Genomic DNA, 17,858 nt, shown 5'->3' with positions numbered 1-17,858 from the left:
ATTTTATCTGACAAGTTTTCATTAACTTTAACACACAAGGGTAATAAGAGGGGGCGGTGGAGATCGAGTCTGCAGCGCCTGGGGTTTAACCGCTGTTAGAAAAAAAGCACTGTTTTCAGTGTAAATAATGCTACCGTTATGATTGCCTGCCATTTACAAAACAATAGAAACAGACAGTGAAAACTTTAATTTACACCTCTGGGCTTCTCTAAAAGTTAGAACAGAATTTAGGAAATTTAGTTAGGATGTTTCTGTCATACTGTTTTCTTATCTGGAGTTAGAAAAAGATTATGAACTTAAGAAATTCAGTCCAAACTGAAGTTGTCATGGTGACAAGGCAAATTAGATAAGATTTCAGACTTAAGAGGTTTCTGTAATACAACTTTTGGACCTCAGAGAGAAAATAAAGTATCAAAAAATGCAGTATATGTGCTGAAGGGTATTTTGTCTGAGGATGTGTACTTAATGTCACTTAGAAAATCGTGAAAATGCGTAATGTGAAAAAAATATATAAAACACGTAACTTTTGCATAGGACTGTATTTGAGAAGTTTCTAAGAGTGGTCTTAGTAATGTAATGAGTAGAGTAGTGAAAGTGATTGCTGCTTTCCTACACTCCTCAGCACAGCTGTGTTTAAAGACATATTTAGATACATAGTAAAAATGTTGTTTCTTCAAATGACTTCAGACAAGCCAAGTATCAAACTTGAGCAAGCGTGATAATGGGATATGCAGCCTCGGTTTTGAATTGAGAAAAAAATCACAAAGATTAACAAAAAACTACTGATTGTTCTCTATCATTAAGTTCTCTATCATCAAGGATGTTGGATTTCTTAGCATACGTTGTAGCCCATATATGACCTACTAATAATTTTAGTTTGTTTGTTTTATTCTAAGTGTAATTCAAACTGTTTTTGTTTTGTCAGCTGCTTTCAGTTACATATTTTGGCCCAAGGTGTCCTGAATCTCAGTTTCAAGAATTCATTTAGTTTGCATCATCACTTACTACTATTCTGAGCAAAGAACATCAATTGTGTGTAACACATTCATGTCCAACCAGCTGATGCAAGAGGATTATAAAAATTGTCAATGATCACTACTTTCTGCAGTTTCTATGACTAACTTGTCAAAATTCTTTCAACCAGTGCATTTTGGCACAGATGGATTCCAGGCAGCCTTCACTATTAAAATCCACCATAAAGTCCCTCCCAAACTTTATGATCCTGGACCTGGTAAAGGTAACATGCTCTCACATATTACTGTACACTTTGAAAACTGAAACACAAGTTTGTAAATGTGTTTTATATTTTCTTCTCTTCTAGAATATAACATAAGCACCCTTGTCACCATTGCTACGAAAACATTCCTGCGTTACGACAAGCTTCAAGATTTGATTGACAGCGTTCGGCAATTCTACCCCACCATCACTATAATTATAGCTGATGATAGCGAGCATCCTATGCCTGTAACTGGCCCCTACATAGAGCATTACATCATGCCATTCAGAAAGGTAGGAGTGTCACTGGACTCTGGTATAACGTAGAGACACAGCTCAGAAAGTGATTTGAGACCTTTAAAGCAGGCGTACATGATATTGTTTACTAATCATTTTAAGTGTATTTACTTTTGTGCCTTTGCAGTACTGCTGTGGAAAACAGTTGTTTATATGCAAATAAGCACTCTAACCAATAACTCAATTGTTTGCATGACTCCTGTTTAAACCCACATGTTCCAAATTTTGTGTTTTGAAGAATCAATACAGATATAAAAAAATTGACCAAAAACAATGCCAGGTAATCTTTAATCCAGTCCTGTCAACAAAGGTTAAGCAACGTGCATATTTCAGGTATACGTCTGTGTCTGTGTGTATTTCAATATGATCACAATATATCACGCAATTATAACAATCAGTTTTTTTCCTGTATCCTGCAGCCCTGGTTTGATGTTCCTTTCCCTCAAGTAAAAAAATCTGCATTTTTCTTGCCCTTTCACATATATGTTACTCCTTACGGTATATTCTATTTAAGAGATCATGAAATGTGAACTCTCTGCCTGTTTTGGCATATTTTCCTTTCAAAAAAGGTGTGCAGCTCGGGAGGCTGCTGGAATTTTCTTTGTTTCTTTGTCAAACATACCCCACCCTCAAGATGTTCCAAATACCACTTTGGATGTAAACAAGAATAAACTTGTTGAATGCTAGGTTCCCAGTTAGCCATGTTTTAAAGTCTTAGATTGCAAAGGCAAGTTCATACCAGGACCGCATTTCCCGAAAGCATCATTGCGCACCACTGTGGTATCTGTGGAGAGAGATTGTTCCAAGTGATAGTATCTCTGTCTTTTAACTGTGGTAGTTGTTTAGCAGCGCACTTGGGAAAACACACACCTGGTCTGGACATTTAATCTCCAGAATAATGTTTGCATCCCTTTTGCACATGAAGGCATTAATTACTGGGCTACATTTTTGACCTCCCTGGGGCCCTAAGCAGAATTCTGCAAAGCAGCCATGCTACCCAACCCAAGAGCCATGTAAACCATTTCCGATTGCCATAGTCGCACCTTGCGCCCCAGTGCTCCCACTATCACACACACACTGTAGACATTGCACAAATAATGTTTGAGTAATATAAAAGATGAGCAACAGGAGTCCAGTTACAGCCAGGTACTGAAGCAAATAGCGTATACAGCCAAAAGAACTAAGCAACTTATGTTTCTGTTCAAATGTAGGTTTGTTTAGCTTTGAAAAACCAAGGAAGCATTTTATCTCATTTGGTCAGAGTTTTGGTACTAACATATAAATATGGGACACATTTATATAGAAAGCGCATACTGTGCCCTCCATAAATATTGGCAGCCCTGGTAATCATAATCATAATCATAAAAATAAGCTTTTACAAATATTCTTCATTACTTATCCTTTAATTCAATATATTAGCAAAAATTGTACCTTAATATAAGGTATAAAAATAAATCTTGCCATAAAAATATTTTTCTCAGCTCAATTACTGCCACTCCTAGAAACGCTTCAGAGCAAAATGTAACTGAAGTATATTCTCTCCTCTCTCAAAACTCATGCTTTGCAGCGGCTCTGTGTTGTCTGTCAGACCAGACAACATATGGGTATGATGGGACACTCTTCGAAGGCCAGGAGTGTTCAATCTTATCCACAAAGGACCGATACGGCTGCAAGTTTTGATTCCAAGCAAGCACTACTTCTTCAATCAGTTGGTCTCAGTCTCTAAACAGTTGATCAGGTGTGTTTCTGCTTTGTTGGAACGAAAACCTGCAGCTTTCTGGAAAGAAAGAAGAAACTTTCTGGATTTTTTGTGGATAAGACTAGACACACAGTAGACAGTACCCAGACAGTGTTTGAGTAATATAAAGGATGAGCAAAAGGAGTCCAGTTACAGGCAAGTACAGACATAAATAGTATATTCAGCCAAAAGAACTGAGCAACTGATATGTCTGAAAAAAAGTATATATTTTATTTATGAAATACATATATTGCAATAAGTTGAAGTGACTACAGTAGAGTGGAAAAGTTACTTTTTCAGAAGGCCTGTGGTAGATGTTATAATTTATCATGCATGCTCATCCCTCATGCATACAGGCCATGTGTAAAAGTAGAATTAAGATTGGCCCTTTCAGTGGGGATACACAAAGACTTGTAAAACTTCCTGAGGTGGACTGTAGTATAAAGTACCTCATATCACATATCAAATCGCATTTTCTTTGTATTAAATTTTTCCCCTATAAGGTTAGTTTTTGACATATGTATGGGTTTATGTAAGAAAACACATGACCATTTTTCAGTGGTCAGTAAAATGGGGCTCTGGAGTCACATGTAGCTCTTTTACTGCTCTGTTGTGGCTCCACAGCCAAAGTAGATTTTTAGGTAAAGATAAAATAATCCTCCTTTGCAGTAAAATAAAGCTCTGCTAGGGTTAATGTAGTTCACATTTTAAACCTGAAGGTTGGCGTGCAGACAGCTGGTCACTATAGCAATACAGCCTAGCTAGTAGCTAATGGTAAGGCATAAACTAAAACTAAAATCGAAAGATATTAGATTTATTCGCATTCATAAGCACTCCAGTTGGTGATATATTTAATCTGTGGACGGAAACACGAAAATGTTGCAAAGCTGAAGTCAGCTTCTTTTTTCACCAACTTCTTGTTTGAATTCTCCTGTTTCACCTTAAATGGTATGGATTGGAGAGATCTGCTGTTGGTATACTGATATGATATTGAATTGCACCCTCTAAACCAACTGACTGACGAAGTTGAGCCTGAGGATGCCCTCTTTCGATTAGTGTAGTCATGCCACTTGCATGTAACATAATCTACAATACAATGCATGAGCATAGAATCAGACAATGCAAGACACATTTTACTTTTGACATCCTGTCAAAGACCTTATGCAAATTAACAGCAACTTCCTATTGCACAATGGAACAAGACTGTGCAAGTTTGCCTGTTGCGCTCTGTAATAGAAAGCTGTTTCTGTTGGATGGAGGTTCAGTTAGCTTTGTAAAACCAAAGTATTTTAGCTCATTTGGTCAGAGTGGGAGAGAAATTTGGGACATGCATTTATATCTAGAAAGCACATACTGTGCCCTCCACAAATATGGGCAGCCCTGGTAATCATGAGCAAAATATCCTAATTACTTATGCTTCTGATCTTTAATTAAATATTTTAGCAAAAATCCAACCTTAATTTAAGGTATTATGATTGAAAACAAACCTTAATGTTGTCATAAAAATATTTTTGGCACAATTATTGGCACTCTTACAAAGTCTGACTGAAGAGGGAATTCTAACTGACGTATATTCCCATTTATATTATTTTGTGTTCTCTCCTCTCCACGTTTGATTTCAGCAAATAACAAAAAAGTGAGTGAAATGCAGCCATTTAATATGTTTGATGAACGTCAAAAGGCAGCAGTGTTTACAGACTGCCGCTTGGAAAAGATAATCGTGTCACGTGTAAACCTCTGTTCATATGCGTTTGTGCAAAATGAAACTTGTGCAACATATGGGTGTGATGGGACAGTCTTCATAGGCTGGGAGTGTCCAGTCTTTTTATTCGAGTCAAGCGGATGCACACCTGATTCCACTTCTTTTCAGTTGGTCTCTGTCTATAAATAGTTTATCAGGCGTGTTTCTGCTTTGTTGGAATGGACACCTGCAGCCACTCCAGCCCTTCGTGAAGACTGGACACAGAGTGACAGTAAACAGTAATATAAAGTAATATAAAATGTGAAGATTTCTGTTAATATTTGAATGAAGGATTTACCAGAGGTGGTAATATTTGTAGAGATTTTAAAATGAAAATTTATCTTTAAAGGATATTTAAATGAAAACATGTAAAAAACGTAGTTAAATGAAAACGTATTTGTCAGTAGCTTTTCATTTAACTTTAAATACAATCTTGTTTTGATCAAATAAGAGAATTTTATAATGCATTATCTTCTTTTTTTTTTTTTTTGCTTTTGAAGATTTAATGTAGTTTATATTTCATAGAACATATTAACTCATCACATTTAGCTGGAACCTGAAAGTCCTAATAGATGCAGAAGTATCCCGAACATTCAGAAAAGAGGAAGGCCGCAACTTTCATAAGAGAAACTGTTTATACTGATCTTTCATCAGAGTATAGGTAGTGCCTATACCTATGATGATGAAATTCAGGAAAATATGGTTTTCATTTTCCACATTATGAGTCCTATTATTCATCAATCATCAGTTAAGGATAAATGATAAAACCCAAAAGACAAACATGCTCTTTGTTGTTGATACATGTTAATATTTATTATTATTATAAACCCATTTCCAAAAAAGTTGAGACGATATGAAGTTGGGATGGGGGTAACAAAACACTGGTAAAGTTGTGTAATGCTAAAAAAACACCTGTTAATTGGCAACAGGTCAGTAAGATGATTTGGTATAAAATGAGCAGAGAGGTCTTTCAGAAGTAAATATGAGGAGGGGTTCTCCACTGTGTAAAATACTAATAAGCAAGTAGTGCAACAATTAAAAAACTGTCTGTTATTCTTCAGTTATAGAATTGTGTTGGTAAATGTTGGACTGCTGGTGTTCCCTGAACATTTAAGAGCTTAAAATTTACAAAAAAAGTACATCAAACAAGGAATGCATGATACAAAACATTGTACGAGAAATAACTCGCACCATCTTGCAAAGCCTGGTAAAAGCTATCCATATTCATGCATTGCACTTTAAATGTTATTCAGTGTGTTTGTATGTGTTGTTAATTGTAGAGATATTTAGGTAGCCTACAAATAAAGTGTACCAAATGATATCCTGTCATATAGAGAGGTATGAATTCTAATGTCTTGCCTTCCTCCAAAGCATTGAGGTCTCCAGTCTTACGTGCTTTACATTTCTGGGCCCATTATGAGCATGACTGTATGCTCACTGATGACTTTCATGTTCCATTTCAAGCCACATTACAAAGATTTTATTTACAATAAGGATCAGTTATTATACCCGTCCAATATTTATTCTAGTTCTCCTTGTTGAAACTAATAGTAGCTTTCCACACTTTCAAAGCTTACGTCCTTATGCTGTTCATTTGTTCAGTGTTACTGTCAATTTGGCAACTGTGCTGTAATTTGTCTTGTTGCAGGGCTGGTTTGCTGGACGTAATCTTGCCATCTCTCAAGTGACCACAAAGTACGTGCTGTGGGTGGACGACGACTTCATCTTCAGCTCCAACACACGACTGGAGAAGATGTTGGAGGTTTTAGAGAGCACCACCTTAGACTTGGTAAGACTCAATATATCTCATCATCATCATCATCATCATCATCATCATCATCATCATCATCATCATCGTTGACTGCTTAATCCATGGTCACGGTGGCAGTTGGATGTGTGTGTGTGTGTGTGTAATTATATATTTATATATTTATTTTTATCATATATATATATATATATATATATATATAATATAAATATAATATAATATAAATATATAAATAAAATGTGTGTGTGTGTGTATTTGTACACACAAGCCACAATTCAGTTCACGTCATAGTTTGGACATCATGGTTCAGTACATTTGAAAACAGGAAGAAAAGAAGCACCCCCCCCACCCCCGAATGCATAAAGCTAGATTTCTTTTCACTTATTTTTAACAAATAGTAGTGCAAGTTACAGTTTTTTCCCGCTAGTGTCATATGGTCCCCTCTGAAGAAGCGGTTGTAGTGTGGGTCATTTGTACTCTATGGATAAAGTCACTAATGGTAACTAATATGTGGTGAAAGTTCAACTTAAACTGTGATTTTTACTTCTGAGCAGAGGGAAGACAGATTTTTTTTTTAAGGCTTTGTATAGAAAATTCTGCGAACTCTGTTTAGGGATAAGTCTCATTTCATTCATCCATTCATTCATTCATTCATTCATTCATTCATTCATTCATTCATTTTCCAATCTCCTATTATTTTCCTAAATAGCTGCCTTCTTCGATATCACTTACTGTTCACACAACCCAAAGTTATGACATTGCTGTAGTCCTGAATCCTCTATAGACCAAATCATTTGCTTGTAACATCTGTACTGAGACTGTTAAATACACGTACTATTACACCCAAGTGTGTGTGTGTGTGTGTGTGTGTGTGTGTGTGTGTGTGTGTGTGTGTGTGTGTGTGTCTTCTGAAGTTTCAGAGGCACTTTCTTGGGCATTCCTCAACAATAGAAGTAATACAAACTGCTTCCAGCACAGTGTACACTCAAGCTCTAGTTTTGTCATTTATAATGTAACAGTAGAGTTAATTTGGTTTAGTGTGCACTGTTGTGTGCAATATTTTGTGTAAATTTCCTAGTTCATCTCAAAGGTGTTCAGTGGGGTTGAGATCAGGTTTCTGTGCAGGTCAGTCTAGTTCTTCCACACCAAACTCACCCAGCCATGCCTTTTTGGACCACTGAGGAGCAGTAATGCGGAAACAGAAAAGGATCTTCCCCAAACTGTTCCCACAAAGTTGGGATCACACAGTTGTCCAAAATATTTTGGCATGTTAAGTATCAAGATTTCTCTTCACTGGAACTTAAGGGGCCTAGGACAACCCCTGAAAAACAACCCCAAAGCATTATCCCTCCTCCATCCCGTATTCGTTTATCAGATAGAGAGATAGAACCAAATAGAGACACGTGATTCATCACTCCACAGAATTGTGCTTGACTTCATACACCTGTGGCAGTGGGACTGAATGAACACACTTGCACATAAATATTATGTATGAATATAAATATAAAACCATGTTTTTGCTTTACTTCAAAAACAAGCGCTCTTCATTGAATGCACCAAAAGAAAGGGGTACATACACCGAACTCAAGGAGGTCCCTTCTAGCTACTGGCTTCACCCCGACAGTGACACCCCCCCACATGAAACCATCAACCAATCCCGCACTTTGTCACATAAAATAAGCACGTACACCCAACTTGAACTAATAACTAATAATGTTAAACACAAGCAAGTCCCTGTGTTGGAGGGTGTGCACTACCATGAGTCTTTGTTTGTGATTATAGGCCTAGCCACTCCTCCAGAGTATCAGGTGTCAGCCAGCAACAGAACGCTAATGGTTTTTTTTGTGTAATCTCAGGCACATCAAGAACATCTGGAGCTTCTTTGTTTGATTTGTAAATTTTCTTCTTTGTTGATAAGCCACTGTAGTGCATGCTCTTGTAGAACAGGTTCGTCTTGACTGGAATTTGTTGCTAATTTGCTTACATGCTGGGTAACCTTATTTTCATACACTCCATGTGGGTGAAGTATTGCCAAGAGAGATGCATACATTTGATGAACAGGACTAAATTTGAATCATTTCTCTTCTTTGTTGGCTACACTTAACCTTGCTATATTCTGATATATCATTTGGCACTTTCAATGTATGACCGAGTGCTAGTTAAGTAAAGGTTAATATGTTGGACAATGCAGTAATGGTCAGGGGCCACTCCCAGTCACTTACACTACAAACACTGCACCATACCAAAGTGTGGTAACTCGAGAGATCCTTTACTACCAGTATTGGGCAAAATACTTTAAAAAAAGTAGTGACTGCTGAACACTGTCCTAAATGTGTTCAGTAATGTGTTCCATTACAATTAATAAAAAAAGCAACAGATTCTGAATATATTTAGAATACATATGGATAAGGCCTGTGGGGAAAAACTTGTGTTTTTTATTTAATTCCCACTGTTCTTCACTGTTACTGGTTGGCAGTTTATTTAATGAAAATTTTCACTTATTTAAATAACAATTCTCAACATTTATTTTGGCTTTCATCGCCTTCAGTTCACAGCTGCTCCCATAATTCCAGTGCTGTTTCAAAACTAAGCAAACACACGTCATCAGTTCCGTCATCTCAGTGGAGTTAACATTGATTTCAGTCTACTAAGGCTTTAGCAGGAAGTTTAGCGTTTGTAACAAAGTCATTCTTTTTCAGATTATGTCTTAACACAGTCTTTCTCAGCCGTGGTCCTGGAGCTTTAACTCAGCCACCCAAATAATGAGCTGTTAATGAGCTGAGGAGTTCATTCAGGAGTGATGGGAGCAGGGAATACCCAACACAAGTGCAGTGGGCCTCCAAGACCAGGATTGAGAAACACTCTTGACACACTAGGAGTTGATTTTGATAGTTAATAAATGGTTAATAAATAAGCATCGATAACTCCTTTAACTCCTTAAAATCCCAGGCTTGTGACATTCTAACATTATTCACTAACTAGATGGACTAACAAACTGTAATTCAACTGAAAAATCGTCTTCCTTGACACTATAGAATTGTTCCTCCCAGTGATATGCAATAATGTTTTTTATTATTCATTTATTGTTTTGTGAATTGAAATGAATTTTAATGGTTTAAGTTTTGTGATGTTCTAATGCAGACTAGTAATCACTTAGTCATCTTAAAGTCCACAGATTTAGCAAAATCGATGTAAACAGGTGTAAACTAAATCATTCAGAGTAGTTCGGTGGGAAATGCGCCTTTTTAGAGAAATTCATTGAATCAGAATTGTTCACCATAATAGTACTAGGAACCAGATGTGCGAAGCATTCAGTGGTTCTAAAATCTGCATCCCGTTAAGTTATTATACAAAATGGTTACGAATGCGCTGGTTGATACCAGAGACATTGTTTTGTGATTTTTGAGTTTTTGTTATAAAGTTTTGGCATAAAACATATTTTTAGTATAAATTATTACTCCATCATTTCTTCAGTGTGTCAAAACCACATTCTCAACTGAGATCAATGTGTGCAAGCTAACATGCTTTTGTTGTTGGGTTGGATAGTGAAGTAGACCTTACGTCTGTAAGGTAACAGCTAATCATGATTTATGCATGTTGGCTAATGATGACCTCTCCTTGGATCACCACCTTATCGTGGTGGAGGGGTTTGCGTGCTTGAATGATCTTAGGAGCTATGTTGTCTGGAGCAAAAGCTCCTGGTAGGGTCTCCCATGAACCCCTATGAAGACACAAAAGCAGGACTTGTGTACCCTGCCCGGAACAGGGTTACCGGGGCCCCACCCTGGAGCCAGGCCTGGGGGAGGGGCTCGCCAGCGAGCGTCTGGTGGCCGGGCATTTACTCATGGTGCCCGGCCGGGCCCAGCCCGAAGGAGTTACATGAGTCCCCCCTCCCATCGACCCACCACCAATGGGAGGGGCAGTAGTAGGGGTTCGGTGCGTTGTGGATCGGGCAGTGTCCAAAGGCGTGGGCCTTGGCGTTCTGATCCTCGGTTGCTGAAATTGGCTTTTGGAACTTGGAACGTTACCTCACTGGCGGGGAAAGAGCCTGAGTTGGTGCGCGAGGTTGAGAGATACCGGCTAGATATAGTCGGGCTCACCTCAACACACAGCTTGGGATCTGGGTCCAATCTCCTTGAGAGGGGCTGGACTTTATTCTTTTCTGGAGTTGCCCATGGTGAGAGGCGGCGGGCAGGTGTGGGCTTTCTCATAGCCCCTCGACTCGGTGCCTGTATGTTGGGGTTTTCTCCGGTGGACGAGAGGGTAGCTTCCCTACGCCTTCGGGTTGGGGAACGGGTCCTGACTGTTGTCTGTGCTTATGCACCGAACAGCAGTTCAGAGTACCCAGCCTTCTTAGAGTCCTTGGGAAGGGTGCTTGAAGGTGCTCCTCCTGGAGACTCTATTGTCCTACTGGGGGACTTCAATGCTCACGTGGGCAATGACAGTGAGACCTGGAGGGGTGTGATTGGGAGGAATGGCCTCTCTGATCTGAACCCGAGTGGTGTTCAGTTTTTGGACTTCTGCGCAAACCACAGTTTGTCCATCACGAACACCATGTTTGAACACAAGGATGTCCATAAGTGCACATGGCACCAGGACACCCTAGGCCGCAGTTCAATGATTGACTTTGTAGTCGTGTCATCGGACTTGCGGCCATGTGTTTTGGACACTCGGGTAAAGAGAGGAGCTGAGCTGTCAACTGATCACCACCTGGTGGTGAGTTGGATCAGGTGGTGGGGGAAGATGCCGGTCAGACCAGGCAAGCCCAAACGTATAGTGAGGGTTTGCTGGGAACGTCTAGCAGAAGAACCTGTCAGATTGATCTTCAACTCACACCTCCGTCAGAACTTTGACCAGATATCGGGGGAGGTGGGGGACATTGACTCAGAATGGGCCATGTTCCGTTCCTCCATTGCTGAAGCGGCTGACTGTAGCTGTGGCCGTAAGGTAGTTGGTGCCTGTCGGGCGGTAATCCTCGAACCCGGTGGTGGACACCCCAGGTGAGAGATGCCATCAAGCTGAAGAAGGAGTCCTACCGGGCATGGTTGGCCTGTGGGACACCAGAGGCAGCTGGCAGGTATCGACAGGCCAAGCGATCTGCGGCTTCAGTTGTCGCCAAGGCAAAAACCCGTGTATGGGAGGAGTTTGGTGAGGCCTTGGAAACTGACTTTAAGTCGGCTCCGAAAAGATTCTGGCAAACCGTCAGGCGACTCAGAAGGGGAAAGCAGTGTGCCACTAGCACTGTATATAGTGGAGATGGTGTGCTGCTGACTTCGACTGAAGACGTCATTGGGCGGTGGAAGGAGTACTTTGAGGACCTTCTCAATCCCACCGACACGTTCTCCAGTGAGGAGGCTGAGTCTGGGGACATGGGAATAGGCTTGTCCATTACTGAGGCCGAAGTCGCTAAGGTAGTTAAGAAGCTCCTTGGTGGCAAGGCTCCAGGGGTGGATGAGATCCGCCCTGAGTTCCTCAAGGCTCTGGATGTTGTGGGGCTGTCTTGGCTGACACGCCTTTTCAACATTGCGTGGACATCGGGGGCGGTGCCACTGGATTGGCAGACTGGGGTGGTGGTGCCTCTTTTTAAAAAAGGGGACCGGAGGGTGTGTTCCAACTACAGGGGAATCACACTCCTCAGCCTCCCTGGCAAGGTCTATGCAGGGGTACTGGAGAAGAGAGTCCGGCTTATAGTCGAACCTCGGATCCAGGAGGAACAGTGCGGGTTCCGCCCTGGTCGTGGAACACTGGACCAACTCTTCACCCTCTCCAGGATTCTGGAGGGTTCATGGGAGTTTGCCCAACCAGTCCACATGTGCTTTGTGGATCTGGAGAAGGCATTCGACTGTGTTCCCCGGGGTATTCTGTGGGAGGTGCTTCGGGAGTACGGGGTACATGGCTCTTTGCTACGAGCCATTCAGGCCCTGTACAAACAAAGCAGGAGTTTGGTTCGCATGGCCGGCAGTAAGTCAGACTCGTTCCTAGTGAGAGTTGGACTCCGTCAGGGCTGCCCTTTGTCACCGATTCTATTCATAATTTTTATGGATAGAATTTCTAGGCGCAGTCAAGGGATGGAGGGTGTCCGGTTTGGTGACCTCAGGGTCACATCGCTGCTGTTTGCAGATGATGTGGTCCTATTGGGGACATCAGGCCGCGAACTTCAGCTTTCGCTGGATCGGTTTGCAGCCGAGTGTGAAGCGGCTGGGATGAGAATCAGTACCTCTAAATCCGAGACCATGGTTCTCAGGCGGAAAAGGGTGGAGAGCCCTCTCTGGGTCGGGGATAGGCTCTTGCCTCAAGTGGAGGAGTTCAAGTATCTCGGGGTCTTGTTCACGAGTGATGGTACAAGGGAGCGGGAGATTGACAGGCGGATTGGTGCTGGGTCAGCAGTGATGCGGGCTCTTTACCGGTCTGTTGTGGTAAAGAAAGAGCTGAGCCATAAGGCAAGGCTCTCGATTTACCGGTCGATCTACGTTCCCACCCTCACCTATGGTCATGAGCTTTGGGTAATGACCGAAAGAATAAGATCGCGAATACAAGCGGCCGAAATGAGTTTCCTCCGCAGGGTGTCTGGACTCACCCTGAGAGATAGGGTGAGAAGTTCAGTCATCCGGGAGGGACTCGGAGTAGAGCCGCTGCTTCTTCACGTCGAGAGGAGCCAGCTGAGGTGGTTCGGGCATCTGGTTAGGATGCCTCCTGGACGCCTCCCTCGGGAGGTGTCACAGGCGAGTCCACCTGGGAGGAGACCCCGGGGAAGACCCAGGACACGCTGGCGCGACTATATCGCCCAGCTGGCCTGGGAGCACCTCGGAATCCCCCTTGGAGAGCTTGTGGAAGTGGCTGGGGAAAGGGAGGTCTGGGCTTCATTGCTTAGGATGCTGCCCCCGCGACCCGAACCCCGGAGAAGCGGAAGATAATGGATGGATGGATGGATGGGCTAATGATGACAAATTTATTTCACTCACAAATATTTCTTATCTTGATTCCAATTTCTGTGGTGGAAAGTATAACAGAGGGAACTGCAGTTTTCTTTACCAGCTGGCATTTGAAGAAATCTGCATTGCTTCCTTTTTTTTTTTTTTTACTGGTCTTGAGCAAGTTAGTCTAAACCAGCAAGGAGCAACTGACGATGTGACACAACACCACCAACCTAAACAACACAATGAGTTACAAAATGAGTGAGCTATGACACACGTGAGCTCACTGGTCATTTGGAATAGCAGATAAAATGGTGATTTTGTAGTGTAGGCATAACAATATCTGATTCGTAGCAAATCAATGGTAAGCTATTCTGACTTGGTAAATTTCTCTGGATAGGTACATTTTTACACCAAACAACTGCTAATGATTTTGCTTACATCGTAATCATTCAATGATTAAGTAATTTTGCAAAATCAGTGGAGCTCCCCTTTAACTGGCCAGAACTTGAAAGTGGTTCCAGGCTTCAGTTCACTCCTATCGTATAAATAGAATACAGTTTAATATAGGATATAAAAAGTCTAAGATTTTAGAGGGTTGAATGTGTAATTCTTTTAAAATGATGTCACAATATATGTAGAATTGTCACTTACAGAGGTAAAGCAATTTAATATCTTATTATGGCAGAAGTTAATAATATGTGTGCCTTCTCATTTACCATTGAAAAAAGCTGTGAAATGGCAAACAATCTCTTGGTGCCAGTGAAACTTCAGACACACCCTACTAATCAACACAGCTTGAAGGGCAATGTAAATAGAGTGAAAAATTTCCACCCCATTGCACAACATTTGCTTAGTAAATACATCCTTCAGCTGACCTTTATGCCTGGAACTGTGTGTGTATATGTTTGTGTATGCAGGTAGGAGGGGCAGTGCGGGAGATAACCGGCTACACCGCCACATATCGGCACACCATCTCATCAGAAGAAGGCGGAGAAGAGGGCGATTGTTTACATATAAGGAGAGGCTTCCATCACATTATAGAGGGATTCCCTAATTGTGTGGTCACAGATGCAGTCATTAACTTCTTTATGGCTCGAACTGACAAGATGCGGCAAGTGGGTTTTGACCCTCGTCTGTCACGGGCTGCCCACCTAGGTGAGCAGTTTATTGTAAAATAAAGTGTCTCAATGTAGCTCAGCTTTTTTTCCTTACAATATCAGTGATACCATGTATGTTGTGGATTTAGTGTGAAACTGTGGGTTTAAAACAGTGTTCTTATATATTATTGCACTTATAGAACACTATCAGTGTGAGCAGGACTGTGCTCCGAAAATAATGACACTAAAGGATGAGTAATCTGAGCACACATAGTTTTATGTATGTGTTAAAAAATACTCAAAAGAAAAATGATTTTCTGAACAGAGACTGCCGAATCATATTGGGATGTGATGTACAGTACTGTGCGGAGGTCAGAGACCACCCTTTTATTTACTTTACCATCAATACAGGCATCAGTTGTCAGGGGATATTCCTAAGACAGATAAATAGAAGATGATACACTTGCCAAAGTGATGATACACTTGCCAAGACAAAAGTCAAAAATAAGTGGAAAACTCAGGAGTTTTCTAAAACTGGAGTAAAAATTTTTTAACGTTTCAGTGAAAGTGGACTCCTAACAACCATGCTAGAGCTGGTAGACCACCAAAACTAAAACAAAAAAAATACTGTACATTCAGGACATTTAAAACAATTATCTGCAGCTAATTAATGTATTAGTAAATTTAGGGTAGCAGGGACTTTAAGGTGGCACTGCATTGAAGGTAGCACTGAATTTAAGGTGGGACTGAATTAAAGGTAGCACTGAATTTAATGTGTAACTGTCTTTAAGTTAAACTTGCATTTAGGACAGCACTGAATTTAAGTGGCAGTGAATTTAAGGTATGAGTTGGATTTAAGGTAGCACTGAATTTAAGTAGCAGTGAATATAAGGTTATCATAAACTTTAAGGTGGCAGTGAATTTGTTATGATTACATTTAAGGTGGCGCTACATGTAAGGTGGCAGTAGATTTAAGGTAGCAGTTTAATGTAGCACCTAGCAACACATTACTATCCACCCTGGATACTGTAGTAACTGCTAAGCAACATGTAGCCACATTTTAACAACCATCAACCATCTTCCACCATGTTAACGTTTTTCATTGCAACTTAGTTAACAAATTTTTCCTGTCTAATAAGATGAAAACACAGCTGTCCCACAGGTTTGTTGAGATTTTTTTTATATGGCCCATTTAGTGATTGAGTTTGACACCCCTGCTGCAGAGCATGGCCGCATGTTGATTGCCTAATTGTGTCGTGCAGTGCACCTGTCTGTATTTCTTCTGGAGAATTTTGATTTGAGCTTTGATTTGAGCTATAGTCTCATAGTTATGATTCGGCTCTGTATCCAGTCTGTATCCACCTGACTTGTAAAGATTCACACAGCTTTGCTGTTGTAGCACGATACGTTTGCGCCTCCTCAGTTCTGTAAGGTAAGTCAAAGTTAGGTAGAATAGGTGCATGGAACTCACTTGGAGTCGGACCTTCCAGGACTGCAGCTGATGATGTTTTGCTTTTAAAAAGGTTCATTCCTCACATTTCTGACTGTAATTTCTCCTCCCTGTGTAGAATTTTTCATCGATGGCCTTGGCTCTCTCCATGTGGGTTCCTGTGACGATGTCATAGTCAATCATGCATCGAAGATCAAGGCGATGTTGCCGTGGGGACAGTCAAAGACTGATGAAGCATATTCCAAGTTCCGCTATGAGGCGGCCTCCGACATCCAAAACACTCTGTTTTACTTTAAGAACCACTTCAAATGCAAAACCAGCGATGGCTGATCATAAACTCTTTAAGAGCTTCTCAGTATTTGCTCTATGTGTTTTATCAGACTGCCTGAAGACAGACCAGACAGTGGAGGCTGCATTTGTGTGCCTAGAGAATTCTGCACTGTTTACTCCTGAACTGTAAAATAAGCATTAACCTGGACCTTAGTAAAAGACCAGAGATGTTAGCATTGGGGGTAAACATATTTATTTCTTTGCTGTGGAGTGACTTTATAATAAAATTTGCAGTTTGCGCACATTTTTGCTTCTACTTCTATTTTTTATTAACTTTTTCCTATTGTTATTTTTCCTTTTGATGTGGCAATGTTCGATATTTCCCACAAGATGGCAGTAGACCATCAGTATATATGTATAATTGTCCTCTGTTTATGTGTAACTAAAGTAAATGGGAAAAAAAATTCTGTTGATTATTTTCTAAATTAGCAGTGAATGTGAGTCAACTTCTTCGAATTGAACATGTTATGCAGGTCCTGTTACACAGATGATGTGCAAATAAAAGAGAACATAAAACCTTTAATGCAGTTCAGCACATATAGTGATTGTTTCAAATGACATGTTTTGGTGAAAATACAGAGAGCTCAGCTCCACGCTTAAATTCACAGCTGTCTATTTGGTGACTTTAACACATTGAAAGAATTTTATTTTGTTTAATTTATTTCTAATATGCTAAAGTTAAAATTTGCTAAATCCAGACTGATGAGCACCAAGAGCCGAGATTAATACATACACAGCTATTAACTTTCAATACTTAATCTGTCTGTTAGTTGGCTCCCTTTCCTCTTTGTCATTGCATATTTTATTGTTTTTATACTACAATGAACAAAAAAAAATATATTTGATTGAAAAAAGTTGACATAACAAGATATCCCATAATTTTGGACTATTTGCTTTGGTCATTCACATCTAAAAGTTTTACACAACGCCAAGGGCAGCTGGCATTTTCTAACAGCTCAGTCAAACTAACCAACAAATAACAAATACGGCAAAACAGGAGATTATTTTATTTTATTTTATTTTATGCAAAAGCCTGAAGTCCAGTTTTTTTTGGACTGTATACTTTTTTTGTTGCAAAAAACTTTCATAGATATTTGTAAATGACCTCTGTTCTGATTGGCTGCTTCATTTTTATGTGTAGTTAGACCTACACTGAAAACGTCATCCACTAAATGTACAATTTATTCAATTCAAAAGTGTACAGTATAAGATAGAGATAGGTAAAAGAAGGGAAAAATTGTGTATGATGGGATTCATGTGGTATTGATGTACATATTTACTTTTATGAATAATATAGTGTGTATA

At 40.2% G+C, this 17,858-nt stretch overlaps 1 protein-coding gene across 2 annotated transcripts in view; it reads left to right on the top strand.

Annotated features, from left to right (window-relative positions):
* b4galnt1a (beta-1,4-N-acetyl-galactosaminyl transferase 1a) overlaps nt 1-17,076 on the top strand; it is a 28,469-nt gene extending 11,393 nt beyond the window's left edge. Inside the window, exons 8-12 of one of the 2 annotated variants that reach the window (XM_037541396.1) lie at nt 1,145-1,231; nt 1,322-1,509; nt 6,640-6,780; nt 14,594-14,831; nt 16,342-17,076. In XM_037541396.1, the coding sequence (XP_037397293.1) occupies nt 1,145-1,231; nt 1,322-1,509; nt 6,640-6,780; nt 14,594-14,831; nt 16,342-16,553 (866 nt within the window). In that variant the 3' untranslated portion in view covers nt 16,554-17,076. Of the gene's footprint in view, nt 1-1,144; nt 1,238-1,321; nt 1,510-6,639; nt 6,781-14,593; nt 14,832-16,341 lie in introns of both variants that reach the window. The other variant, XM_037541395.1, reaches the window with a different exon arrangement.
* Nucleotides 17,077-17,858: the final 782 nt, after the last annotated feature.

This window comes from Pygocentrus nattereri, chromosome 9 (genome assembly GCF_015220715.1).
Source record: "Pygocentrus nattereri isolate fPygNat1 chromosome 9, fPygNat1.pri, whole genome shotgun sequence".
Classification (NCBI taxonomy): Eukaryota; Metazoa; Chordata; class Actinopteri; order Characiformes; family Serrasalmidae; genus Pygocentrus; species Pygocentrus nattereri.
The sequence above is the reverse complement of the archived record's forward strand: the minus strand, read 5'-3'. Positions and strand labels throughout refer to the sequence as shown.